This window comes from Natator depressus, chromosome 1 (assembly GCF_965152275.1).
Source record: "Natator depressus isolate rNatDep1 chromosome 1, rNatDep2.hap1, whole genome shotgun sequence".
NCBI lineage: Eukaryota > Metazoa > Chordata > Testudines > Cheloniidae > Natator > Natator depressus.
The window spans coordinates 154,245,595-154,273,392 of record NC_134234.1 but is presented as its reverse complement, the minus strand read 5'-3'; the positions used below and the strand labels follow the sequence as shown (position 1 = coordinate 154,273,392).

Genomic DNA, 27,798 nt, shown 5'->3' with positions numbered 1-27,798 from the left:
GCGCATGCGTAGGGCTGCTCCCCGGAGCTGCGGTGGCTTTTTGCCCCTCCCGGACGCCAGGGGGCGCTTGTGGGGTGGGCCGCCTCCCTTGAGTGACCCGGAAGTGAGGGAGCCCGCGGCGCGAGGGGCCGCACGCGCTTTCCGCGTGCAGGGAGACGCAGAGCCGCTGGCGCCAGCGCGAGCCCTGCCGCGGGGATGAAGTTCGCTTACAGGGTAAGGGGCTGGCGCGCGTGTCACCGGCACAGCCCGAGTGCCCCCCCCCGGGTGGTGTTCTCTGGGCCCTGCCCCTGAGCCGCCCCTGCACACACCCCTCCCCCCCCCGCCGCCTGGGAGCCTGCCCCAGAGTCCTCCCCCCATATCCTGCCCTGGGAACCCCCCCTGGATCCCTCGCCCTGCCCCTCCTACGCATCCCATCCTGTGCCCCCTGCAGAGCCCTAAGCACCCCCCCCACACACACACACACATCCTGAGTCGCTGGGATCCCCCTTCACTGCCCCCCATACACATCCCACCCTGTGCTCCTTGCAGAGCCCCAAAGCTGCCCCCTCAAACACCCTGAATCTGTGGCATCTCCCCATGAATTCTCCCTATACTACCCCCCATACACCTCCTACCGTGTTCCCTGCAGAGCGCCCCCCCCCACGCGCACACACACACACCTGGAGTCCTGGGAACAACCCATCCCTTGTTGCAAGGATCGCTCTACACTGTGCGCCCCCCCCCATGCATTCTTCCCTGGTTTGCCCCAATGCTCCCCACACACTTGCTCTGAGCGCTTAATGACTGTTCCTTCTTTACCTCTCTGAACCCCTGCCTGCTCCTCCAGTACATTGAGCTCCCCCTTTGGGGATTGTAACTACCCCACCCTGATCTTTCAGCATCCCTTCCCTGGAATGTGCCTTCCTGTTGAGCCCCCAGTAAGAGCACCCTCTCCTTTCTCTCCCAAGTTCTCTAACTTGCTGGGCACTGTTTATCGGCGTGGGAACCTGCATTTCACCGCAGATGGTAACTGCGTCATCAGCCCCATTGGGAACAGAGTCACCGTCTTTGACCTGAAAAAGTAAGTGACCTGGGCTTGCACAGTGCCTCTCCTGCTAACTGATGCAATAGTCCAGTTGGACTATGTATAAATCACATATCTTCATTTTAGCTCCTGAAAGGCTGGCACAGAACTGGGGTTGGCGATGCTGGATAGTGAAGCATTTGGATATGACCATAACGATGGGCATGGGATAAATGGTAGGAAAGCTGTGCTAGTCTAGTGGACAGAGTAGGGTTCTGGACTAAGATTTGGGGGACCTGGGTTCAGTTCTTAGCTCAACCACTGATCTGCATCTTTGAGCAAGTCACGAAATCAACCTGTGCGTCTGTAAAATAGTTTTCTCTATTTCCGTGTGGTGGTATAAAATTCATTAAAGACTGGGAGGCACACAGATAAGGGCTGTATAAGGAGCTCAGTAGATGATAGTATGAGAACCTGAATAGAACAGAATTAGTGTGTGGCAAGTTAATCACTGACAAGGAGGTAGAAGATTTTGCTTAGTGCACAGGCACTGCAGGCTTCCAAAATAAAAGTGTGTATAGTAGTCTTCTCAAATGAAAAGTATCTTGGTGAGAGGAAGGGGAACAATCTGCCTGATACAGAGGTTTCTGGAATGATTAGCATTCTCAAACACCACCACTCCCTTACAGTAGTTTAAAAAAAAAAAAGTCAAGCCTATATAATAGGCTGCCAGGAGATATCAGAGAATGCATATTTCATGTGTAGAGCCCTACGCGGATACAAAATTTGTATCTGCATCTGATCTGCAAACATGGTCTGTGGATATAAAGCGAATATCTGCAGATTTGCAGGGCTCTGTTGTAAAATTTGGATCCACGGATGTGGATATTTGCACATTTGCAGGGCTCTATTCATATGTGTGGATCGATGAGAAGAGTAGCTGTACAAATGAAAGTATTATAAAACAATGAGTAAAGACAATCAATAGTATCAATATGCATTTGATGTTGTATGGTATCCCTGTGCAGTTCTGTTGTGCGTTTTTTTTTTTTATTCTGTGGGAAATGGGAGTCTTGGTGTCCCTGATCTCTACTTTTAACCTTCCTATCTTTAAAAGTCTTCATTGTGGCCATCATGCTGCTGAGCACTTGGCAGCATGCCATTCAGTGCCACTTCTTATTCATCTACAGGGGTTATTGTTGAGCAGTGTGAAGTAATTTCAGGGTTTATGCACCCTGTTTCCGTACCACTCCCAGCCCATGCTTACCCTGCACTAGAAATCAAGCCCTAGTCCTCTGAAAATGAAAAGCATTAGTATATTATGAAGTCATTAGAGCACTGTTACGCTGCTGTGGTTAATGTTGTTTTATTGGTTTTCTTTGCCTCTAGTAATAAGTCAGAAACATTACCATTGGCAACACGGCACAATATCACCTGTGTGGGGCTCTCTCCAGATGGAAGTCTTGCCATATTAGTTGATGAAGGTATTTGGGGTTTTTTTTGTTCCTCAAGGTGTGTCAGAGAACTACAGTTTGCAGAAGACAGTCCATTTTATTAAACATGATAATATTTACCCATAACTAGCCACATTTGACTAAAACTTAATTCTGAAAACATAAATTTCTTCCTCAGAATTTTCAAAGTTGTTGTTGAACCATAATGTGGCTTCTTTAATTTTGTTCAGTTTTAGTATGTTAATATTTTAAAATGGTGTTACATTGAGAGGCGTGTACTACACCTCCCCCCCCCCCCCCAAAAAAAAAAAAAGATGTCTGGCTTAAAAAGAAATAAATCTATGTACCTAGTTTCTTCAGAGTGTCGAGCTGTTTCAGTAATCCTTTTCCTTCCTTCCTTACAGAGGGAGCTGCCTTGCTTGTCAATTTGATCAGTAAATCTGTAATACATCAATTCCATTTTCAGAAGCCAGTGCACTGTGTCTGCTTTTCCCCAGATGGCAGGTAAACAGGAACTTAAAAAACAACAACTTTAAAGTGTAGGTAATGAAAGCTGTAGTTAATTAAAAACAGGCCAGTCAAGGAAACTTTACTCTGACTTCATAATGCACTTCCCCATGGGAAAATTCAAGTTCATTGGTGCACAGGTACCTAAGAGATGCACATAGTGATGCTGCGGAGGTTGAAGTCAAGGTTTTGCATTGTAGGATCTTGAGTGATGTTGGAGATGTATGAGACTTATTTGTATAGGGGCAGACTCTGCCCCTCTAAGTGGTCAAAAGCTGAGGGTAAAGGTATGTTGAAAAAAGATATCTTAACTATGGACATTTCCTTGCTTTTAACACTTTGTTTTCCTTGAGCAATCTTAATTGATTTTAATGAAAATTTTCTTTCTGGAAGTAATACACAAACTCTATTTATACATATACACACATTTACTGGAGTGGGGGGTGCTGTATACGCAGGTGATGTATTTTACATGACAGGACTTTGTCTTTACCAGTGTAGCAATAGTACGTATTTATCCTTTCATCACACAAGAAATATCCCTTTCTAATATTATTTTGTTTTGTTGTATTTTTCTTGTTTCTGGCATGGAAGGACTGGTTGCTCCTTCAGTTTTCTGTATAATTTTGCTCTTCATTTTCTGTGTGATAGGAAATTTGTGATCACAAAGGACAATGTTGCTCTTATGTACCATGCTCCTGGGAAGAAGCGAGAATTTAATGCCTTTGTTCTGGACAAAACTTACTATGGTCCCTATGATGAAACAACATGTATTGACTGGACTGATGATTCAAAGTAAGTAGTTACAAAAGTCAATGGGACTTGTGCTCCTTGCTCCCTTGCAAATCCCACTTTATTGCTCTTTATTGCAAGATGTTCTTGCAAATCCCACTCTATTGTTAATTTGGTGTTCATTATTAAGGATAGTATATATGTTGGATCCTAAAATTTTGCTCCAATAGAAATTTCATTTGTGTTTGTGCACTGTAGTCCAGTCTCCAAATTCTCAAGTCTTTCATTGGCTTTGAAGGCTCCCTTTGATTTCTCAATTTCTCAGTGTATGTTCTTAAATTTATTCACAATTAATGGTTTTTTGTTTTGTTTTGTTTTTTTAAAAGCTGCCTGAGTACGTATCCATAGAATATAGCCACATTTTGGGCAGCAGTAGGGTACAACTGTCCCTTAAAATGGGTCTCCATCTCCCCAGAGAGGGAATGATCCTTAGGGAGTGAGTGTAGTTGACTGTCTGTCTTAGCAGGGATGCCAAGCATTGAATAGGCAATCAGTTGTAGTGTGAACATCTGTCCAGTACGAATCACCTATTGAATATCTGTACCTCTCTGTTAAAATGGGGTCCACACAGTGCAAAAATTTGTGAACCCATGCTCTGATCTAACTTCCCCTTTATTTTCTTTATAGGTGTTTTGCAGTCGGTAGCAAGGACATGTCAACGTGGGTGTTTGGAGCTGAGCGATGGGTTAACCTGATCTATTACTCTCTGGGAGGGCATAAAGATGCAATCGTAGCCTGCTTCTTTGAAGAGAATAGTCTAGATGTATGTAAGCAAGCCCACTGCTTATTTGAATATTCACATTAAAATTGGCCCAGCATTTTTCCATCTGTAGATAACCATACTGAATTTCTATTGCATTGGTATTCCAATGAAGTGTTCATAGAAATTACTGATGGAAAATACCTGTTAGGCTATTTAATGTCCTGTAATTCAAACATGATTTGCCAAATTGTGTTTAGACTTTGTCGAAACGTTTTCCTCTGTCTTCAGAGTAAATCTTACAATTTTCATGGTAAATGAATTTTCTAAGCCAAATGTGTAGGGGCACTAAAATAATGCTTTATAGTGGAAGCTGGTTACAACCTTAATTATCGAGTAAGTATTGCTACTCCCTAATCCAGTTTTTGGAGGGCTGGTATGCTGTTTAATTCAGCAGATTATGGAACCATAGGGCTGTATGATGGTCATGATAGATGTGTGTGTGTGTGTGTTTATACTCCAGCTGTACACAGTTAGCCAGGACGGGGCTCTGTGTGTGTGGCAGTGTGATACAGACCTGGATGGTCTGAAGCCCAGGCCTCCCAAGGACAGAGCTGAAGATAAGAATGAATCAATGAAAGACCTGGGTGAAGAGTTTATTGAAGAGCACAAGGGTGAGGAGATTCATGGAAAAGCCACTACAAATGAACGAGAAAGGAGAGACAAAGTGAAATATTCACGTGCTGCAAAGTAGGTGATCTTTCAACGATAACAGAGATATATATAGATAGATAGATATAACAGGCATAGTGGGGATTCATTGCAATGGGTTCTGCTCACTTTATGTTAATATACCTTGTCTTACTTGAAGCTAGTGGACAGCGCTACCCAGCTTTCAGTCATTAAACCCTATTATAATTGCCTTCAATAAAACACATTTCTATCGTACCCTGAGCATGTGAATAGTGATTTATGCAGTTGGTGAGTAAATAGAAGATTTTCCTCCATCTGCCAAGGATTAAATCAATGTTCTTGTTTTTTGATGACACAAAAGATTACTATCAAAAGTTAAAAACGTAGGAAATGTAATGAGGTCCAGGGCACGCCATCTGCAGCGGTACTGATAGATGCTTAGTTTCTGCTACTGTGGAGCTATATTTCTGTGAGAAAAGATGGGTTGACATCAAAATACTGAATTGTAGCTCAGTGACATTAGCTTCTGTAGAAGATAGGTATCTTTAAGATGACATCAGCAGTTTGGGTTACCTTTCTGAAGGAGTGCCACATTTTCAAATGAGACATTTTATTTATTGAGTACATAGTCCTAGAGTATAAGGAAACTTTAAATGGAATATGCAATTGTTGGATAACATTCAAACATACGTTTATTTGACCCTGAGAATGCCATCAAATACAACACCGTAAGAACTACAGCTACAAAAATATAAACCTCAGTATCAAGAGTGCAGTATTTATGATTCCAGTGCTTCAGTTACTCATTTAGAATCATCTTAAAGAATACAGGGATAATAACCACTTAATTTATAGAAACCACAGATGTTGGTGTTAGGTGACCAAAAGAAAATCCACAGTTTAATTCCTCTGAGGTTAACCTTAAGTGTCTTTCATTGTGTATAGTCGTGTGCAATGTCTGTTAAATTATGTTAGTGTAACAGCTGTAAATTAGTGTCCATGGTGGGAGGAGTGGTTCAGCTAGAGGAATAAGGCAAAATGTAAATCATAAGCAACTTGGAGAACTGCTGTGTTTTAGTTTGTTTATTGTGGTACCACCTCCAACATACTTGCCTTATCTTGCATTGTCATTGCAAAAGTACACCTGTCAGTCATCTTCACATTGCTTTTTTTGGTTTATTTTCTTTGGCATTTAGGTACTTTTTCAACAAAGAAGGAGATTTTAATAACCTGACATCTGCAGCTTATCACAAGAAAACGCACCTTCTAGTCACCGGTTTTGCTTCTGGAATTTTTCACCTACATGAGCTTCCAGAGTTCAACCTCATCCATTCCTTAAGGTTAGTTTAATTGTACAAGCCCTAGAGTGGGTCATTGTGTCTAATGCTGAAGGAAGAATGTCATGGTGTGAAAGTCTTGAACAGTCCACTGGGTGTTGTAATTGGCATTTCAGTCATGAGTTGGAATTATGAAGCAACACTGATTTGAATAGGAACATTAATGTCTAACAGATTAAATAAAACCATTTAATTCCACTTCATTGCTTTATTAAAGAGGGGCATGATTTGAACCAGGAACTCCTCTGAGTTCTAATCCAAGCCTTGACACACCCTCTTTATGGTTTTGGCCAAGTCACTGAACAGCTAGGTCAGTTTTTGTTTGTATAAAATGAGAATATTACTTAATTACTTACCCCACAAGGGTATTAATAAATAGCATTTCTGAAGTGCTTTTAAGACAAAAAAGATATAGCAGATGAATATTATTATTATATTTTGATGGTTGCTATGTAGCATGGTGTGTTAAACTTAAAAAGGGGATGTGTAAAGAATGAACGCACAGTGTCCATTTACAATAAAGTAGATCTTTCTAGAATATGGTAAATTTTAATCTTGTACCGCTAAGTAGCTCCTTGCTCGAGTTCATAGTTGCTTTTTTTAAAATACAAATTTATACTCTCTTTACCCTGGACTATATTTTTTGTTCCTTCTATCCCATAAGAAGTCTGAAAAGTATCTGAAGAAATTACAGCTCCACAGCTAGCTCGGGGCTATCTATCCTTTGATAAATTGAAGTTTCTTGAATTGAAATGGTGGAAATTTGTAAAACTGATCAGCATTTAAGCACTGTGGCAGTGGTTTTTGTCTGTGGTGAAATACATTTAACACATTTTAAAAACCACATAAAAATTTCTGTACAAATCACTTCAAATCCACACTCGTTTTAAAAAAAAAAATTGGATGGGATTAGGAAGAGTGTATTGATTCAATTGTAGGTCATTTTGTATTGAAATACATTTACACTCCTAATCTTTAAATAATACTTAACACTTGTACAACATTTTACTTCTTCAAAATGTTGTGCAGACATTAAGTGGGAACGAATTGAGAGATGAGAGTGATGTGCACAAATATTGAGAAGGAAGAAATATTGTGTGTTCCTGCTAGCTCAGTCTGTGGAATTGTATTACTGGGACTACAATACCTATGGCTCTCTGATGCCATTCAATTAGCACAGTGATGGGCATGTTTTGGGACATAGTTGGCTGTGTCCTGTATATTGAGTGGGGTCAGAGAACACTTTTAGCTACTGCTTCCTTGACTCTTAGGATCAAATTTGCCACTAGTATAAGTGGACCCAACTCCAGTGACTACAACGGAATTTGTCCTCTTGTGCTAATGGGAACTTTGGCTCTCATGATCAAAATATGTGATGCATTTTCAGTTTAACATAGAATTAAATGTGAAACTCTCATTGCATCTTTTGCATTACTGTGAAAGTGGCTCCATATGTCCTTGATCCAAAACCCTGGGCTGGCCTAACTTATTCCAATGCTGACTAGGCAGTGTATTTTTGCTGGTTTCCTTTAGATTTATTAGAGGATATGTGTTCATTATTTCTGATTTCATAGGAATGTGAAAATCAAAGGACTTGTTTGAATAGAGGAAATCAAAACCCAGTTTCTCAAATTACATTGTTCCTTTATTCTGTATCCTCAATTTACATATTTCTTGGCATTTTTCACTTAGTATTTCAGACCAGAGGATTGCGACTATTTCTATCAACTGCACTGGTGACTGGATTGCTTTTGGATGTTCAGGTTTGTAGTTCAAGGGTTGCCTTTCTAAGGCAATATGTTGCAGGTCTGCAGGTGTGAGTTCTTCTTTGTCCTGCCTGACCCCTACATTTTAAAGTTTTATTTGTTGTTTTATAGGCCCATCACCATACTATCAGAGTATGTCACATAGATTAATGATTTTGGCCTTATAAAATCCCTCTGATGTAGGGAAATAATATTTCACAGATGAGAAAACTGAAACACGTAGATTAAGTGGTTTGCCCGAAGTCATGAAATCTGTGGCAGATCTTGGAATAGAACCTAAATCTCTTGATTCCTAGTCCAGTTCCTGACTGCTAAGACTATCCTTCTAAAGGGAGAATACTGTGACACCAGCCTGAGCATAGGTTATATTTTACCTTTATTCTGGGTTACCTTTCTTCCTCTATGCATCTCTCTTCACCGATATAAATGTCTTCCTTTGCTATAAATTATGGCTGAATGGATGCACCAGCTAACCTCCTCCAACTCTGAGCTGCAAGTCTAGTCCATAACCAACCGCCATGCAAGCTGAACTCTTCCCCACTCTCAACGGATGTCTCTCTCTTAGAAACCTTCTCGAGTGCATGGGATTGAGTGAAAGCCATTTGATATTCCATGCAGTAACTCCTTGGCCAGACCAATAAGAACATTAGTTTGGCTGCTTTTGGTAAACATTAGCTCTCCTGTGTTTCAGTAATGTTGAGATATAGTTTTGATTCACTTAAAGGCAAGATTAAAAAAAAATTATTTCACAGGAAAGACCAATTTCAAGCTTGTGTGTGTTCTTATTTTTATTTTATTTTTTCTCTTTCTAGTGATTTTTTTTAATGGTTTTCCTCCATCTTTTTTTGGCTGCTCATCAGGACACATCTGTCTTCTGCCAGTGACAGTAGCAGTATTGGCTTGGCAAAGCAATAAGAATGCTAAGTCAAAGTAACAACTGCTGACATTTGCAGAAAGTCTGTCACCTTGATCTTGAAATCAACCACTGTGCATTCTCTTAGGGTGGATGCATACATAACACAGGCTATCTGTATGCACATGATTTTTTTATAAATGGGAAGGATGTTGTATGCAAGTATGGTATGTAGCCTGTATATGATGGGCCCCATCACTGAGTCGGAATTACATACCTGTCCTCTCCTCTATTATGTTTACAGGTCTGGGTCAGCTGCTGGTGTGGGAATGGCAAAGTGAGTCTTACGTGCTGAAGCAGCAGGGCCATTTCAACAGTATGGTCTCATTGGCATATTCTCCAGATGGGCAATACTTAGTTACTGGAGGGGATGATGGGAAAGTAAGTCAGTCAGTTATTAAAAACTCTTGGCTCACAAAAGTATAGCAAGTGGTACAAGTCTGAATACACTATAGAGAGCACTGTTACTGTAACGGACACATCATTTTTCATAATTTTAAAAATAATGTTTTTGGCCACAGTGCCTGTAAATGTGTTTTGGAAGCTAGGAGCAATTTACTTTCCCACTACCTCTACATTCTGGTTTGTTATTGTAGGGATGTTCTTGTGGGATGTGCTTGCATTACTTACAGTTTCTAGCAGTTAAGAATTTGATTTGGAACAGTTGTAGATGCAATGCAGCATAAAGAAAAAAGTAGGCCAAAGTGTGGGCTTGATAGTAGTGTCCCTAATACCTGTCCACATTAACACGCTAGCAGAGATGGTGGATTAATGGTGTATCAGTACAGACGACCCTCAGTTATCCAAAATTCTGAAACATCCACCAAGCCATTCTAACAGTTGGGGTTTACCAGTCTCAGAATAAATCCAAAATAAGTTTTATAAAAAGATATGATTCCTAAACACAATTTTTTCAGATGTACCACTCCAGATAGTTGCTGTTTAAAAGAAAAATGAAAGTGTCTCATAGTTGAGACTTGTATTGAAGCTGTAGATTAGAGAGAGAGAGAGAGCCAGGCTTTGGATTTTGAAAGGGGCCATTGTCTTTTCTAATTATGGTCTGGAGACTTAACAGTTTATATATCTGAAATATAGACAGTTTTCTCCACTCTGAAATTTGGGGCTGGGAAAGAAAAATAGCCCCACTGCTGCCAATCAGATTTAGAACTGACTGGAAATGGGAAATTACAAAACTTGAAAAATGAGAAAATTAATTCTAAAACATAACGAAAAATCAAATTTCCCACAGAATGGGAGTTCTGAAATTTTCCTTAGAAAAAGTCAAAACGACGATTTGATCTTTTCAAAAAGTATCTTATGCTGCCTGCAGAGCTGGGCTTCCCTGGCCTAGGAGCCCCAGCTCCAGGGTAACTCTCACCCTGTTCGGGAACAGGGAAGCCATGGAGCTGGGAACAGTTTTCCAACAGAAAAATGAAATTTTCTTCCAAAATTGAAATCTGTGGAAAATTTAGTTTTTGTGTAAAGTGAATTCTCTGTCCGAAAATCATTCCAATGGAAAATTCTCAACCAGCTTTAATCAGATTTTCACCTTGCATGTGTTTCACTGAGATTTTACAAATAAAAGGCCTGATCCTGCATTCTTCCCTCCCAAACAGAACTCCCACTGGCTGAATTGGGAGTGCTGTCTGAGTGAGTAAGGCATGCAGAATTGGGCTTTCAGAATGAAGTAATGAAGCTATGCTGGAGCATTCTACAAGAAGGATGTGGAAAAATTGGAAAGAGTCCAGCGGAGGGCAACAAAAATGATTAGGGGACTGGAACATATGAGTTATGAGGAGAGGCTGAGGGAACTGGGATTGTTTAGTCTGCGGAAGAGAAGAATGAGGGGGGATTTGATAGCTGCTTTCAACTACCTGAAAGGGGGTTCCAAAGAGGATGGATCTAGACTGTTCTCAGTGGTAGCAGATGACAGAACAAGGAGTAATGGTGTCAAGTTGCAGTGGGGGGAGGTTTAGGTTGAATATTAGGAAAACCTTTTTCACTAGGAGGGTGGTGAAACACTGGAATGCGTTACCTAGGGAGGTGGTGGAATCTCCTTCCTTAGAAGTTTTTAAGGTCAGGCTTGACAAAGGCCTGGCTGGGATGATTTAGCTGGGGATTTGTCCTGCTTTGAGCAGGGAGTTGGACTAGATGACCTCCTGAGGTCCCTTCCAACCCTGATATTCTATGATTCTATGATTCATTGGGGTGTGAGTTTATGATACAGGAATTCTTAGAGGGCTTTTCTTACTACTTTTGCAGGTGAAAGTTTGGAACACCAGTAGCAGCTTTTGCTTTGTCACTTTTACGGAGCATACCAGCAGCATCTCTGCTGTAACTTTTACCTCCACCGGTTATGTCATTCTGAGTGCTTCCCTGGATGGAACAGTGCGAGCCTTTGATCTTCACAGGTAAATCCTCTTTAAGCCTCAGTGCATCACCCAGTTTTGTCCGAAGGTTATCAGGATCTTGTGTTTTCATTCCTAGTTTCTAAATACAATATACTGCCAACCACAGTCCCCAGCAGTCATAAAACCTTCTCACTCTTCAAATCTTAGTGCTGTTTTATAGGTTTAAAGTGAGTTTATCAGATTTTGACTAATAAGTGAAAACAGATATTGTGAAGCAGTAGGGTAGAGAGTCTGAATTAGCTAGCCAGCATGCCTGGTGGTTGATGGAGAGATGCAATATTGAATTGTTTTAGATCCTCATTCTGCATCTGGAATAGATGGTTTTTTAAAACTTGATTAGTCTGTATTTTTTTGCATCATCAAGCATCTTTGGATACAAAGAAAACTATTATTTCCATAGGCTATGCCAACACTACACAATTATGGGCTGTTGTTCCTTTATCCTTGTGCCTCAGAGCACCCTTCTGTACATAAGAGACTCTGTCTGAGACTGGATCTAGGTGCAGAGATTTGGCCACCACAGTTGTTACCTAGAGGCTAACAGTTCAGTAAGAGAATCCATAATCTCTGGCTTCAAAAATCAGTTAACTGATAAAGACCATGTGTCTAAAGGAACATCTCCACTAGTTCACTCAGTAAAGGAAACTAATAAAACATATGGGCATAGCTGTTGCCTATCATTCAGCAGAAGGTATGTGTACAGGGACACATGCGAGCTACTCCATCATTCACAGGATAGATGTGTGTATATTAAAAAAAAAAAAACAAGCATCTTCAAAGATGAACATGAATATTTTTTGGAGATTAAAAAATAGCATCTTCACAAATTGTCCAGCTTTTGCTGGAGAGGAGTCCCTGAGCCAGTCTTGAACTCATTCATAGTGAACAAGTCATACATAACTCCACTGGTTGAGCAAAAGTGTCTTTTTTTGGATGTCTATTTTAATTTCTGTATGTAGTAACTTTGCAAAGTATATTCCAGATTTAAATTCTTACACGTCTTGGTTTAAAATGCTATTTTAAAAAATATATAAAATATTAAAATGTGAAATACTTTAATTTTTGTAACATAATTTTTGGGAGGAGGGATAGCTCAGTGGTTTGAGTATTGGCCTGCTAAACCCAGGGTTGTCAGTTCAATCCTTGAGGGGGCCATTTAGGGATCTGGGCCAAAAATTGGGGACTGGTCCTGCTTTGAGCAGGGGGTTGGACTAGATGACCTCCTGAGGTCCCTTCCAACCCTGATATTCTGTGATTCTATGATATTCTTAATGCTTTTTAATTGTTTAGACCTATACAAATATATATATTTTTAAATCATGTTTGCATATTGTTTACAACAGATATCGCAATTTCCGCACCTTCACTTCTCCACGACCAGCCCAGTTCTCTTGCTTAGCGGTGGACTCCAGTGGTGAGATTATTTCAGCTGGTTCCCAGGACTCGTTTGACATATTTGTCTGGTCAATGCAGAGTGGCAGACTGTTAGATGTAAGGAACTGAGATTGTTCTAGAACACTCACAATTAACATAGAAAGCACTCTGGTTATGTTAAGTATCTTTTAGGTTAGTTAACCCTGTCTGAGGGTTATGTGTTGTGGAGGAGATGCAGCTATATGTATAAACCCACATTAGCCTTTTCTCTCTCTCTCCTCCCCCCCCCCCCCCCCCCGGCAATCTATAACTTGGTATCTCTGGACCATGCTACATTTGTGTCTGTGGGGAAAGGGTTAGTTTTCAGCATTCTTGAGTGGCTAACTGTAAGAGCAACCTAGGAAAAGCCTACTGGACTTTTCTGGCTGCTGAGTGAGCACAGCTAGTGCATAAATGACTTCTTATTGAAGGGAAAGAGGGAAGATGTATACAGCCAGAAAGAGGGCTGATAGACTGACTACATTAAAGTTGGTACCTTGCAGAATCGTTAGACTGAACACAACACTAGCAGCTGAGAACCTTTCTCCTCTCCATGCCCACCATCACCTCTTTGGACAAGAACTCAGCCTGTGTTGTCCACTTCATTATGACGTAGAAGTTGTAGGAAGAATCTCAAGACTAGAAAATAGCCTGAGGACATTCTTGCTACAGTGCAGAGCTGGACCATACTCTGCTCACAGCAGGCTGGGAGCAATAGAAGTGAAGAAGCTTGTGGTTTTCATGAAAAAGTTTGAGGTTAAATTTCCCACTGTGGCTTAAAAATTCTGGATTCTTCTCAGAGGTGTGTTACTTATGGAAAGACATGACTGTGAAGGGGCATGGTCACCACCTCCATGCCTTCCACTTGCTTACTGGACAAAGGTATGGCCACGCCTTAAACATCCACACTAATGTGAAAGCAAACTAGGTGAAAAAACCCAGCTGACTGACTGTGGAGTAGCTTGTTGAGCGCAGGTCAGTAATGATAGCAGATGAATTTTGTTGGGACAGAAGTGAATGGAAGTCCTGTATTCCAGTATTGCCTCTTTTTCAGACACCTGTTTCTGCATCTGGGGGTTTAAAAAAAGAAAGTGAAATGAATTTCCTTTCCTAATTGGAATGAATGTAAATGTGAAACCACAGATGTGCTCATAGAGTATTTTTTATATTTTTATTGCTTACCTTTCAATCAGAATTGCAACAGGGACTTTGATTCGGAAAACAGCAAATGGTGAAATGGTTTCAGAAGCAGGCCAGCCTTAATCTCCAGAGAGATGATCTACTTATCTATTCCTCTGGCTAGTTAGTTATACATTTAAAAAAAAAAAATCCATTATATTTCTGAATTCTAAGTTGATCGTCTTTCACCAGAGGAAACAAAATCGCGAGTATTACGGAATTCTGTTACCTAGTTTCTGTTTCCTGTTCTTTAAGATCCAAAGGAAGTCCTTTCCCATCTCTGTACACAGGAATGTACATGCATAACATCCCTTGCGTTGAAAAAATAATATACTCCTAAATATATGTAGTAAGGGTGTCCACGGCTAGTAGACATAATCACAGTTTTTGCCACATGTTTATATGTTGAACTCAGTTTCATTTAATTATTCCATATTATTTTTTTCTTACTCCATTAGGTCTTATCAGGCCATGAAGGTCCCATCAGTAGTCTGTGTTTTAACCCAATGAAGAGTATCTTAGCTAGTGCCTCTTGGGATAAAACGGTCAGACTCTGGGATATGTTTGATAGCTGGAGAACCAAGGAGACACTAACACTGAACTCAGATGGTAAATTTCATTTCATTCTGTCTAACCTGTCACATAGAGGCAGTTATGTATGAACTTAGGTATTGTTCTATCAAAAATATATTGAGAATATCTGTAGTTGATGAGGTCAGTCGGTCAACATTTATTCCTGGGGTAATTCTGTGCCACTGTGCGCATGCAGAATTCATGTCCCATGCAGATTTCTTTGCTTCCCTGCAGAAAAATGACTTTCTGATGGGGAAGCAAAGGGAAGATGCAAGATCGGTCATGCACCCCTCCCTAGCAGCATGGGTGCGTTGTTTTGGGCACCTGAAGCAGCCAGCGGAGAGGTAACTGCCGGGGTGGAGGCTGGGAACACCCCACCGGGTGCCAAGTCAGTCCATCCCCCATCCGCCAATCCCTGTGTATCCGGATGCCCCCATGCTCAGACCCACGGAGCAGCTGGGTCAGACACCCCCAGAAACCTCTGGCTCTGCACACCCTCCCCCCCGCTTCCTGCCCCCATCTCTCCTCAGCTGTGGGGGGAAGGAGTCACTGTATGGGGAGCTGCTCCCCGATCTGCCCAACCCGCGTGCATCTGGAACCTCTCCCCCCCACATACCCAGACCCCTCTGCCGAGCCCCACCCCTGCATCCAGACCACCCCCAGTTGAGCCCCACCACCCTGCACCCAGACTTCTCCATGCACTCGAACCCCCACCCCGATGAGCCCCATCCCCGCTGCACCTGGATCCCCACCCCACTGAACCTCAACCAGCTATACCGACACTCCCTTTCCTCTAGCACCCGGACCCACGCCGAGCCCCAACTAATTTCACCTGGACCTACCTGCAGAGTCCCATTGCCCCTGCACCCAGAACCCCCCAATGAGCCCTGTGCATCCAGATCCCCCGCACCCAGATTGCCCCACCTTGATCTCCCCCACACTGAGCCCCTCCATACTTTGATCCATTGCATTGAAGCCTGGGTTGAGCCTGCCTGCCCACGCCTGGTGCGGGGCTGCTAACCCTGGTGAGTTGCTTCACCTGCTACTCCTGAGGGAATTCTGCACCAAAAAATTAAAAATTCTGCTCACAGTATTTTAAAATTCTGCAAATTTTATTTGTCAATAAATAAATGTGAAGACTGTGCAGCCAGTGGCCTTTGCTCCCCACTGCCACACTGGAAAGTGGAAGATCACCCTGCAGCCCAACCCCTCCCCCACCGGACACAGACCTCTGGGGCGGGTCTGGCCCTTGCGCTGGGTCAGGTGCAGCCTCACTGCCGAGTGCATGTCCTGGGGGGGTGTCCTGCAAGGTGATCTCCCATCTTTGTGCAGCCAGTAGTCTGTGCTCCCCACTGCCTTGCTGGAGCCTCCACACTTATTTATTGACAAATACAATTTTCAGCATTTTAAAATACTGTGAACAGAATTTTAAATTTTTTTGGTGCAGAATTCCTTCAGGAGTAAGCATTTTATTTGCCAGTTTCAGCCTGTAGTTTTCATTGCTGCTGTTTCATAGTATTTGGAAACCGTCAATAGCTCAAAAAGCCTTTGGTGCTAGCTTCCTGGGTTTTTGTCATCTTAACATTGTGTTTTGTTATAAAAATGGGAATGTGTACCCTCTTATTCTCCATCTTGCTTAGTAGAGTCCAGAAAAAATGTGTTAAGACTGAAGTACATTTTTATTCATCGACCAAATTCTCTGCAGTTCTTGTTGTTGATTTCCGCCCTGATGGCAATGAGCTTGCGGTTGCTACCCTGGATGGACAGATAACTTTCTGGGATCATGAAAATGCAGTGCAGACTGGATCAATTGAAGGAAGACACGACCTTCAGATGGGAAGAAAAGAGTTGGACAAAATAACAGCCAAACAAGCTGCTAAGTCAAAGTATGTAAAATGTTCATGTAGCAATGACAAGAAATGCAACCCTTTTTGTGAGGGTTTCAGAATTTAGCTGACATCTGAATATCTTGATTCTGAGATTGTTTAAATAACTTGAATATCTTCTGACTCAAGTGTGCTGTCCATTCATTCTAGACTTTTTTTTTTGGTACCTTCATTACAGCTCAGAGTCACTCATACATCAAATCCTGAGCATCTGTTCTTTCTCCTAAACTTGATTCATTTATATCATATTTCATGTCATGCTGTGCATCATTTATCAGTGACAGTAAAAGGCATACACAGTTACAGTTTTGTGAGTAGCTGGTATGTAGGTGATTCATTTCAGAAGATGTAATCTGAGATATCCTGCTGGTTTTATTATCCAGGCAGTATAAATTTTTATCAATGCATTATTAACGATCAACTTTAAAAAAATCTCTCAAACAATGAGCACACCTGGTATGGAATGCCTTTGTTAAGAAATCTTTCCTTTTATCCCCTCACGCCAAAAAATTGAGGCAATAACACTTTGAAAATTATGTAACTTTCAGTTGTGAACACCAGTCAGCTGCTGTCTTCGAAATAGAGCTCATCATTTAATAGTAATTTTTTCTGGCTCTTCTGAATCATTTTAATTGCAGATAAGACAGGTATGAAGACCTTTGGGAAGAAAGTAAACCTTTTGTAGTGGATATTTGTCTCATACGTGGCTTACTGCTCACTTATGTTGATGCACATCCAACCCGTAAAGCCTAGTTGCAGGAGTGTATGGTAATGATGGGCTGTTAAGCAGAGGCTGGTTTGTCTTCCCTCTAAGGGTGGTTCAAGCCCAGAGGGATTGCAAAATTGCATGTCTGAGAGGAAAGAAAAGTGTGCTTGATGGAAAAGCCCGCGAGAATTGTTTTGCTGTTGACGTGACATGGCTGTATTACAAGTGGAGTAGTACAAACATTAAATAATCCTCACAACACTCTGTGAGGCAGGGAAGTACGCCAACAAATCTGTTGAAATCTACATTGTGATAATTCACAATAAAGAATTTGAGAAGTACTCAGTCATGTCAAAACTGTTCTGTACATTAAACATATTAAATTAATGACTGTGGAAGATTAAACTAGAAAAGGTTTTCTTTTATTCAATAGCAATTTTGGTTCATTGTATTGATGTTTGCTCAAAGCTCGGAAGTAGGGGTGAAATTATGCATTATATATTTTTTCAGATCTTTCACTACTCTGTGTTATTCAGCTGATGGCCAGTCTATTCTGGCAGGAGGATTATCAAAGTTTGTCTGTATTTATCATGTGAAGGAACAGATTCTTATGAAGAAATTTGAAATCTCATGTAATCTTTCCTTAGATGCAATGGAAGTAAGTGACTATCTCAGTTTTTGTTTATTTTTTTAAAACTGTGTTTGTTTTTGGTATAGTGTCTGATAAATGAGGTTTGCATTAGGAATATTTTATTACTTAAGTGGGAGTTCATTTTGTTGGTACTGAGTAGGAGACAGTCACAGGTGAAACCACCAAAAGAGCGAGTAAAATTGCGTAACTACTGGACTACAAGAAACTCAAAAAGAGCCAAAGTGCTTGGGTCTTGAAAGTGCAAATTTCTTGACAATAATGATAGTAAAGTCAACTTGCAGTTACATTGCATTTCAAGAGTGAGAGATTTTAAAATTACTGACAATCTTGTACTGAATAATTTTCTTTGCGAACAACATATTTGTGCCAAAGAATGGATGCAGCATGGGAGGGAGGGCCTGGCACAAAACTTCGACTTATGAATGTAATCTGACAGTATTGCCAAATGCAACAGTTTTCAGTTAATTTAAAAGTAATTGCAGTATTGCAATATCTTCCATCACTCTTCCCATCTTGCTAGGAGCTCTTAGATCTCAACTTCTCATTCTCCTCACCTTGAATTGTCATGGCCACTCTCTGAGGAGGTCTGACCTGGACTTTCTTTGAAACCCATTTATGAACACTCCTAAATCAAGTAGAGGTTGTTGTAAGGTAAACTGAGGGGCACTCCCTCCCTCATCAATGGCTGAGCATGGACCCCACAGTATTGCAAGCTTCAGTTTTTTCCAGGAGTTGAAGGAGACTCTTGGATGAAAGTACAAAACAATAACCATTAGGCGACTGGGCTAACCCATTAAATGTTTGTGAATTACTCAGTTAATCCTGTTCAGAACTCTCTCTATACATCAGAAGACCCCAAACTTTTTACATCGTGCCCCCCTCCTTACCCATGTTGGCCCCCTGCTCTGGGGCCTAGCCATGCCCCCCGAGTGTTCCTCTGCTCCCTCCCTAGCGGGGAACGCCCCACGGTTTGGGGACCTCTGCTATATGTGTATTCTTCAGGTATAAGGAAACATGTTATGTTGGAGAGGAGAAGCAATTTTACAAATGGAATATGACTATTTTTCAGGAGTACTTGGATCGTAGGAAAATGACTGAATTTGGCAGCATGGCGCTGATTGATGATGGGGTTGGGGATGAGGATGGTGTTGCCATTGCTCTTCCAGGTGTAAAGAGAGGTAAATTCAGTTCTTAATCCCACTGTTAGTAACACTGCTTTTTGCCCTTGGCTTCATGGGATAAAAAAACCTTCAACCCTGGGTCAGTGTGGGATGGACAAGGGGTGGTGCTATTAGACATATCCACCGCCCTGCCAAAATTGTTAAAGCTAGTTTGAAAACATTGTGCAGATGTAATAATCAGTGACCTGTTGTTGAATACTTTCTCATAGAGGTTATAGGAAACAGACGCACTGTGGCCTAGTGAGTAGAGCACAAGGCTGGCACTCGGACTGGAGTTCAGTTCCTGGCTCAGCCAATGACCTGCTTTATGACTTCGGGGCAAGTCATTTTCCTCCGTCTGTTTCTCCTCTTACACTTTCTGTCTTGTGACTGGAAGCTCTTCGGGGCAGGGACTGTCTCCGTGTGTGGAGCACAACAGGGCCCTGTTCTCATCTGAGGCTATTGTAATACAAGATGACTGATTACATTTGAGTGTGTGATGAACATCATGTCCAAAGTAGGAACATGGCACATTGGTATTGCTCATGTTTGAGATCAGAATAACAGGATGATAAGGAAAATAGCAAAGTAACCTATGAGCTGAAAAGAAATCTGATACCTCAGGATTTTTTTTAAGTGATCTGTTGGTATCTATCACCTTACCAATATCTATCATGCTCGCCATACCACCAATCCTGAATCTGTCACACAATGGTTCAGTGTTCCTTTGTCAGAGGTGTTTCTGCTGATTCGCCAACAGTAACTCCAGGGTGAGGGTTCAGATCCAGTGTGAATATTTAGTTGGATGTGTTGATGACTTGCTTCTCATTTCTTGCTTCAGGTGACATGAGTTCTCGGCACTTTAAACCAGAGATAAGAGTGACATGCCTCCGTTTCTCTCCTACTGGTGGGTGTTAACTGTAAATGTAGTTTATCAGTAATGTTGAGTCCCATTCTCCCCCCCCCCCCCCCCCCGACACACACACACACACACTGCAGAAGGACTGAGCAGTGGGTGAGAACTGGTAGATGTGAGCCTCTAATTTCTGAGTCATTAGTTCAAATTCACCCCAGATTTAGGGTGACATAAAGACATTGTCATTCAGTGACTCTCCAGGGGCTTATGTGAAATGAGTTGGTGGCCTCAGTCCAGGCACAGAAAACACCTCGCAGAAACCACTGTTATTAATATTGTCACTTATTGGTCCCCTTATTGGCATTCTCTGAAGAGGGGCTGATTTCTTGTTCGTAGTGGTGATCCCTCCAGAACACATTACAGTGCTGTGTATTGGGCTTATTGTTGCCTTCGTTGTTCCTGTGTTCTAGATAACGAGAAGATTTAAGTTCATCGTGCTGTAAAGCTGGCACCTTTCACAGACAATGTTTGATCAATAAAACCATCTATAGTATTGAGAGACCCCACCTTTTCCCAAGTCACTTTAAGCAAGCATGGGAAACAGTCTTCATGTTCATCACCGCTCCCCAGAAAAAAACAAGTGCATTGTGTTTAAATATCAACTGCCACTTCTCTTTTAGGGCGAAGCTGGGCAGCAACCACCACAGAAGGCCTTCTCATCTACTCACTAGACTCCGGACTAATCTTTGATCCATTTGAGTTGGACATTGACATCACACCTAGCAGTGTGCGCAAAGTGCTGAGTCAGAAGGAGTACACCATGGCCATTGTCATGGCCTTCCGGCTGAATGAGAAGAAATTAATTCAGGAGGTCATAGAGACTGTACCGTGTAATGAAGGTAAGCAGGGCTTCCATAAAGTATAATTAACCTAATTTGAAATCCAGTTGTGTAACCCCCTTTGAGCTGAAGTCTGAGGGCAGAGTGTAGCCCTTAAACTTCCTTTTATTACCAAACATTTTACAATACAGCAAGCCTACTGCATGTTTATGGAAGGCTGTGTTAATTCGGGATACTAGTCATTTCTACCTCAGTACTGATGTGTCTCAAGAGGAAGGGGGAGAGAGTCTTGCAGCTGAAGGTAAGACTGAAAGTCAAGAAATCTGGTTTCTATTTTATTTCCTCTCTGCCACTCTCCTTTTTGACCTTGCACAAGTAAGTCCTCTCTGTTCCTCAGGTTTATATCTGTAAAATGGGGATAATGTTCACCTCACAGGGCTCATATGTGGCTTAATTCCTGGATCACAAAGTACTTTAAGATATTTGAATAGAAATGGCTATAGAAGTCATTGTTCTTATTGTATATAATAAAAAAGGCACATTTCACTACTATACATTACAGTGCATACATACTGCTAATTAATCATCACTTATTTGGGGACATAATTTTCCTGAACCAAAAAGCTTAAAATGTAACTTCATAAACATAGGAACAGGAGACTGAACGTGTTCAAATAAAAATGTCATAAAGTAAATATATCTTATGTGCTGATATTTTTATGTAGAGAATGAGGTGTGGCAAGGAAGGAAGAAGACTGTAGAGTACAGAAGTCAGTGGTCAAATGATGCAGATTTTTTGCGTTGGTGTAGGAGAGTGGATGCTTGTCACATCCAGAAAGTAATACTGTTCCAGGTGTGAGGAGCAGCATAGAAAAAGGCAGAAAGGCAAGAATGGGAGGAAGTGACACGGGTGAGCAGGGTGGGGTGGGTGGTGGTCAGAAAAGTAGGCAGGAGGCAAAGCCTTAGGGCTGAGGATAAGGAGTTGGAATTTCAGGTAGAAAGATGCATAAGATACATAAGATAGATGCATCCGATGAAGTGAGCTGTAGCTCACGAAAGCTTATGCTCAAATAAATTGGTTTGTCTCTAAGGTGCCACAAGTCCTCCTTTTCTTTTTATAAGATAGAAAAGGAATTCAGGGAAGGAGGAGGTAGGGGAGGAATGTGGTGGTGGTAGAAGAGGAAGGCTATTGTATCTGTTTTATGTTGGAAAGAGGGGAGAGTCGGGACGGCTGGAGAGAATCCAATCTAGGTGGGGGAGAACCATGCTGTGAACCAGGGTTTTACAATAGGGACTAAGAGGAATGGTAGGATTTTAGAATTGTTATACTTAAGCCATGGAACTCACTGCAGTGACATATCAGAGAGTCCAGGGGCTTGTGGGGAATTCAAAAAGGGGATTAGACATTTATAAGAATGATGAGAAAATTCAGAGTTACATTAGATTGGACTTTTATTTGGAAGGGTTATAAATAAGGCTACAATTTTGGCATGGGTCTTTTTATTAAAGTCATGGACAGGATGCAGGAAATAATGAATCATGGAAATGTACACACAGTAATCCAGTAACGAAGCCCAAGGCCTGCCACCCGGGGCTGAAGCCAAAGAACTCTGACATCTCTTAAAATCATGGAAGCCGCAACCTCCATGACAGAAGCATAGCTTTAGTTATAAATCCTCATGCTTCAGGGCATTGTAATCTACTAACAGACAGAGGTTATGAAGAAACTTCTTTTGTGGGAAGGTTATTCTAGTACCTTCCTCTGAAGCATCCTATACTGGCCAATGTTGGGAACAGGAACACTCAATGAGATGGAGCACTGGTCTGATCTGCTATGGCAGTTACTATAAAGTGAGAAGCAGCAAGATTTTGCCAGAGCCTAGATGTGCAGAGAGAGGGAAAGGGTGGAGTGAAGGTGAAGGTAGTTGAAGTTTTAATAGGAAATAAATGTCATGGCAGACCCTGTTTTAGTGGTAGATAGGAGGATCTTGCTTTTAAGTGCTGTGGAGGTTGGAAGATTCAGAGGGGAGTAACTTACTTTCTGAAGGACTGGCAAGTGATGATCACAATATGGCAGATTACCTCCTGTCCAGTGATGCAGAATAGTAGAACTGGGATAGTCTCTGAAAGGGCGTCTCCTCAATTTTCCTTCCCTTTCGTCACACCCCATAATTCCAGTTGAAAGCTTGATGGGTTTTTTTTTTTGTTTGTTTTTGTTTTTAAAAAACAGTTGATGTTGTTTGCTCATCGCTCCCAGAGCTGTATGTGGAAAAGGTGCTGGAGTTTCTAGCCTCTGCCTTTGAGACATCTCGTCACTTGGAATTCTATCTTACTTGGGCTCAGCGGTTGCTGATGCTACATGGACAGAAGTTAAAAACAAGGTGAGTGGACTTGAAAATCAAAACACAGAAAATTTGACATTTTAGGCTAAAGTTTAAAATATTTGAGAGACAGTTAAGAGGCTTCCAGCAACTATCTTTGAGATTCTGTATTGAAACATACAGCCCAATTAAAGTTACTTGATTATTAAAAAAAGAAAAGGAGTACTTGTGGCACCTTAGAGACTAACCAATTTATTTGAGCATAAGCTTTCGTGAGCTACAGCTCGCTTCATCGGATTCATACTGTGGAAAATACAGAAGATGTTTTTATACAAACCAACCATGAAAAAATGGGTGTTTATCACTACAAAAGGTTTTCTCCCCCCCCCCCCCCCACCCTACTCTCCTGCTGGTAATAACTTATCTAAAGTGATCACTCTCCTTACAATGACAGGTTTCAGAGTAACAGCCGTGTTAGTCTGTATTCGCAAAAAGAAAAGGAGTACTTGTGGCACCTTAGAAACTAACCAATTTATTCAAAGTTTTTTTGTTGAAGGATAGTCAACTTCGAAAACAGACTCCAACGAGAGACTGCTGAATTGGAATTAATTTGCAAATTGGATACAATTAACTTAGGCTTGAATAGAGACTGGGAATGGTTGAGTCATTATAAAAAGTAACCTATTTCCCCTTGTTTATTATTCCCTCCTCCTCCTCCTCCTCCTCCTCCCCCCCCCCCCCTGGTTTCCTCAGACTTTCTTGGTAAACCCTGGATTTGTGCTGGAAATGGCCCACCTTGATTATCATACACATTGTAAGGAGAGTGATCACTTTAGATAAGCTATTACCAGCAGGAGAGCCGGGGGGGGGGGGGGGGGGAATATGAGAGAAAACCTTTTGTAGTGATAAACACCCATTTTTTCATGGTTTGTGTGAATAAAAAAATCTTCTGTATTTTCCACAGCATGCATCCGATGAAGTGAGCTGTAGCTCACGAAAGCTTATGCTCAAATAAATTGGTTAGTCTCTAAGGTGCCACAAGTACTCCTTTTCTTTTTGTGAATTCAGACTAACACGGCTGTTACTCTGAAACCTGTTACTTGATTATTATGACTTCCCAATGACCAATATATGTTGAAATGTGAGTATTTGGGAGACACAACATGAATCCTACAGTACAGTTGCAGAGAAGGCTCTCCTAGATTGTAGGTAGAACTTTGTTTGAACTTCTAGCTTTAGGTGCTAAATGCATAAAGCTATAAAGAGCTGTAAGAAGACTTGTGGGAACACTGTTCTTAAACAATTATTTACATTTCATGTAATTGACGTCCAATTGGGCAGTGCTTCATACCTAATTATGCTGACTTTGTAGACTTTGCTTATGTTTTTAGTAGGCTGTCAATCACAGTTAACACCTGTGATTAACTGAAAACAAAATTAACACATTAATCGCATACCTCTGGGTGGGGAGGGAGGCATCGAGCAGGGGGGGGGGGGGGGAGGGCTGGAGCCCCAAGCCGGGCTGGAACCCCGCACCCCGAGAGGGGCTGAAGACTGAAGCCCTTAGCCCCTAGCCCAGTGGTTCTCAAACTTTTGTACTGGTGACCCCTTTCACATAGCAAGCCTCTGAGTGCGACCCCCCCCCCAATAAATTAAAAACACTTTTTAATATATTTAACACCATTATAAATGCTGGAGGCAAAGCGGGGTTTGGGGTGGAGGCTGACAGCTCGTGACCCCCCATGTAATAACCTCGTGACCCCCCTGAGGGATCCCAACCCCCAGTTTGAGAACCCCTGCCCTAGCCTATATTTGAAAATATAGAGAACCTACAAAAATATTTTTAAAAATGGTATTCTATTATTGTTTAATTGTGCGATTAAAACTATGACTAATCGAGTTACATTTTTTTAATCTCGTGCTTAATGGGGATTAATTTTTTTAATCACTTGAGAGCCCTAGTTTTTTGGAAAGCAGTGTAATGATTTCTGTATTCTGCGTTCCTGCCTAGTTCCTTTCAGGCAATTAGACAAGATATGAGTGTTTCAGCTCAGCGTTCTTTTAGAGTTTTTGGGCAATTGGAATGAGGACACTGGGCAAATTAAAAATCTGACAGCTCTTCCCAACTACTATTTGGGAGTCACCGTAGACCAGAGGAAGAAGCGATTATGTATTCCTTTCCTTGCTGATGTGGGGTGAAGAATGAGTAGTTATTCACACATCATGCCATCATTTAATGAATCTGAAATGGCAAGGAAGATTGATTCTTTCTTTTGTTTTGTTACAAAGTAGTAGTGGATAGTTTGTAAAGTCCAACTTCCTGCCTTGCTTTCCTGGAATTTATACTTTGAGTCAACTTCTTCATTATAGCAAACAGAATCAACTCTGAAAAGTTGTCATTTGACCTCAGAATGGAACGGTTTCTGGGGCTGATTTCTACATTGGTGCTGGGGAGGGAGAAGCATTTGACTAACTCAGCTGAAGCAACATGAGTAATAAATTGCATACATATGTTGTACTGAGCTAAAATTGTACACAGGTTTATTGGTGGACACAGCACAAAGTTACAAGGTCACTTGCTTTTATTCAGTGATATTTTAGATTTAGAACATTGATATGTAAAAATGAGCTAACAGTATAACCGTTTTTTTTATTTGAAGAATAATGTTGAAAAAGGATTCTAGAAATCCATGTATAAATACAGGCTACACAGTTAGTTGCTTGCTTTCTCCTTTATAGGTCAGGGAAGCTGCTGCCCATGATTCAGTTCCTTCAGAAGAGCATCCAACGTCACTTTGAAGATGTTTCTAAACTGTACGTATTGCTGTCCTTTAAATATTTTTAAAACTTAAACCATAATCTTGTACAAAAGCTTAAGGCTATTGAATGTTGAGAGGGAAAATTAGTGTGATGTACTTAGATGAAGCAGAACCTAGCTTTTAACGTTTTTGTATTCTGGTGACTTGTTTTTACAGCTGTGAGTGGAATCGCTGTAATATTAAATATGCTTTGGCCATTTCACAACAACGGGGCATGAAACGTCCTGCAGAAACATCAGTGAGTGAAGAGGAGTTGGAGGACTCTAACAGTGATTATCTTATGGAAGAGGCAACCACGCAATCATAAGGACAACATATTTTCCCTTAATTTTCCTATTCCTTTTTGTTTTTTGGGGACCTACAGAAACAATCACTTGCACCAGTGGTATTCACTGAGATTAAGTGGCCCTCATAGTGGCTTATTTTGTATATGTTGTGATATAGGCTTGGAGTAATCTGCAAAGGTACAGAATCTGGTTCGATTTAGGATAGCTAAAGTGTAGTCCATAGAGTCTCTAAAACATGGCTTGTGGCCTCCCTCTTCCCGTAACTGAGGGAGCAAGGACAAAGGTGATCAGTTAGATTTGTATCCGAATTCAAAGAAGATACTTGTGTTCATCTGTCAAAAAAGATAAAAGCACAAGTAAACATATTGTTTGTGTGTTTATTTTTGATAAAATTTGTATAAATATACAGGCATTTTAGGCATTGCAAATCACTCTCTGAAGCCTTTGCTGTCACAATATTTCTGTGCCCCTGGATTAAACTCTTTTTTTAGTCATTTTTGTGTGTCATTTTTCATTAAATATTTGGAGGGTTGCATATTGACCTCAACTCATTTTAAAATGTTATCCCAGTTGCATTTAATAAAACAATAATAATAATAATTTGCTAAATTCTAAAATTATCCAAACTTTAAGCTGAATATTACCCAAAAAAAGGAAAAATATTTGAGATAAATGTTTCACCATAGTCTGAACAAATATGTGAGCAAAGATTCTGTGCAGTACAGCATCTGCAAGGAATTTAATTGGTTAATGATCAAGGTATTGCAGTAAAGATTTATGTCCAGAAATTTCTAGCCTGTTGAATGCAACTTATACCACTATGTAACCAAATCAGAAGAACAATAAATATCTGAATGTTTGTTTCTCTTTTCTTTTTTTTCTTTTTAACATGACAGCTGTTTTTTGTTTTGGTTTTTTTTGTTTGTTTTGTTTTGTTTGTTTGTTTTTTTTAAACAGTACAACCAGGGTTCATTAGGATGTCGGATTTTGCAGGTTTGGGTCTCCCAGTTGCTTTAAATGTGAGTTAACATGAGCACCAGTGAATTACTTTTTTGATATTCTGGGTATGGAAAAAACATGCACGTCTCCCATGCAATATATTAAAAGATCTCTATTAGTGAAGAATATCTCACAGATTACGACTGGTTTCAATCACAAGTGATCTTCTATTAAATTCTGTTTTGGTGGGTTTGCTTTCCTCTCTCTCTCTCTCAACACTTGGCAAAAAGTTACTGAAAACTGTTACAGAGAAAATGTGCATCAAAAATGTTTAGATATACACAAAATCAGTTTGTATGACTCAACTGTATAAAACAAATATTATTGTATACTCTGGTGATCCAAGTAAATAAATATACCAGTGTAAAACTATTTTTCCATGCTTATTCTTGCGAATTACTTCTTCCTTCCACTATTATCCAGGACATAAGTCATTTCTAGTCACTTCACTGGCCACGGTGGTAGTGTTTTACATTCTTCCTACATGATTGTTTATCATTGTTTAGCATCAAAAAATCTTTTCACCGTTGCT

The 27,798-nt window shown here is 40.9% G+C and overlaps 1 protein-coding gene across 1 annotated transcript; it reads left to right on the top strand.

Moving 5' to 3' along the window:
• Nucleotides 1–100: 100 nt before the first annotated feature.
• Nucleotides 101–27,590, top strand: PWP2 (PWP2 small subunit processome component). The gene is made up of 21 exons (XM_074969270.1): nucleotides 101–213; nucleotides 948–1,060; nucleotides 2,393–2,487; nucleotides 2,862–2,961; nucleotides 3,616–3,759; nucleotides 4,384–4,519; nucleotides 4,980–5,206; nucleotides 6,346–6,489; nucleotides 8,179–8,249; nucleotides 9,410–9,546; nucleotides 11,428–11,576; nucleotides 12,920–13,067; nucleotides 14,627–14,777; nucleotides 16,447–16,627; nucleotides 17,844–17,991; nucleotides 19,055–19,163; nucleotides 19,987–20,052; nucleotides 20,682–20,900; nucleotides 23,071–23,221; nucleotides 25,901–25,975; nucleotides 26,137–27,590. The coding sequence occupies exons 1-21, from the start codon at nucleotides 196–198 to the stop codon at nucleotides 26,285–26,287; spliced, it is 2,733 nt and encodes a 910-aa protein (XP_074825371.1). The 5' UTR covers nucleotides 101–195; the 3' UTR covers nucleotides 26,288–27,590.
• Nucleotides 27,591–27,798: the final 208 nt, after the last annotated feature.

Bases quoted from the DNA above. Each gene is read 5' to 3' on its own strand.
- PWP2 (XM_074969270.1), top strand. The intron at 4,520-4,979 runs GTATGTAAGCAA...TTTATACTCCAG, and splicing joins TTGAAGAGAATAGTCTAGAT to CTGTACACAGTTAGCCAGGA. The intron at 11,577-12,919 runs GTAAATCCTCTT...TGTTTACAACAG, and splicing joins CGAGCCTTTGATCTTCACAG to ATATCGCAATTTCCGCACCT.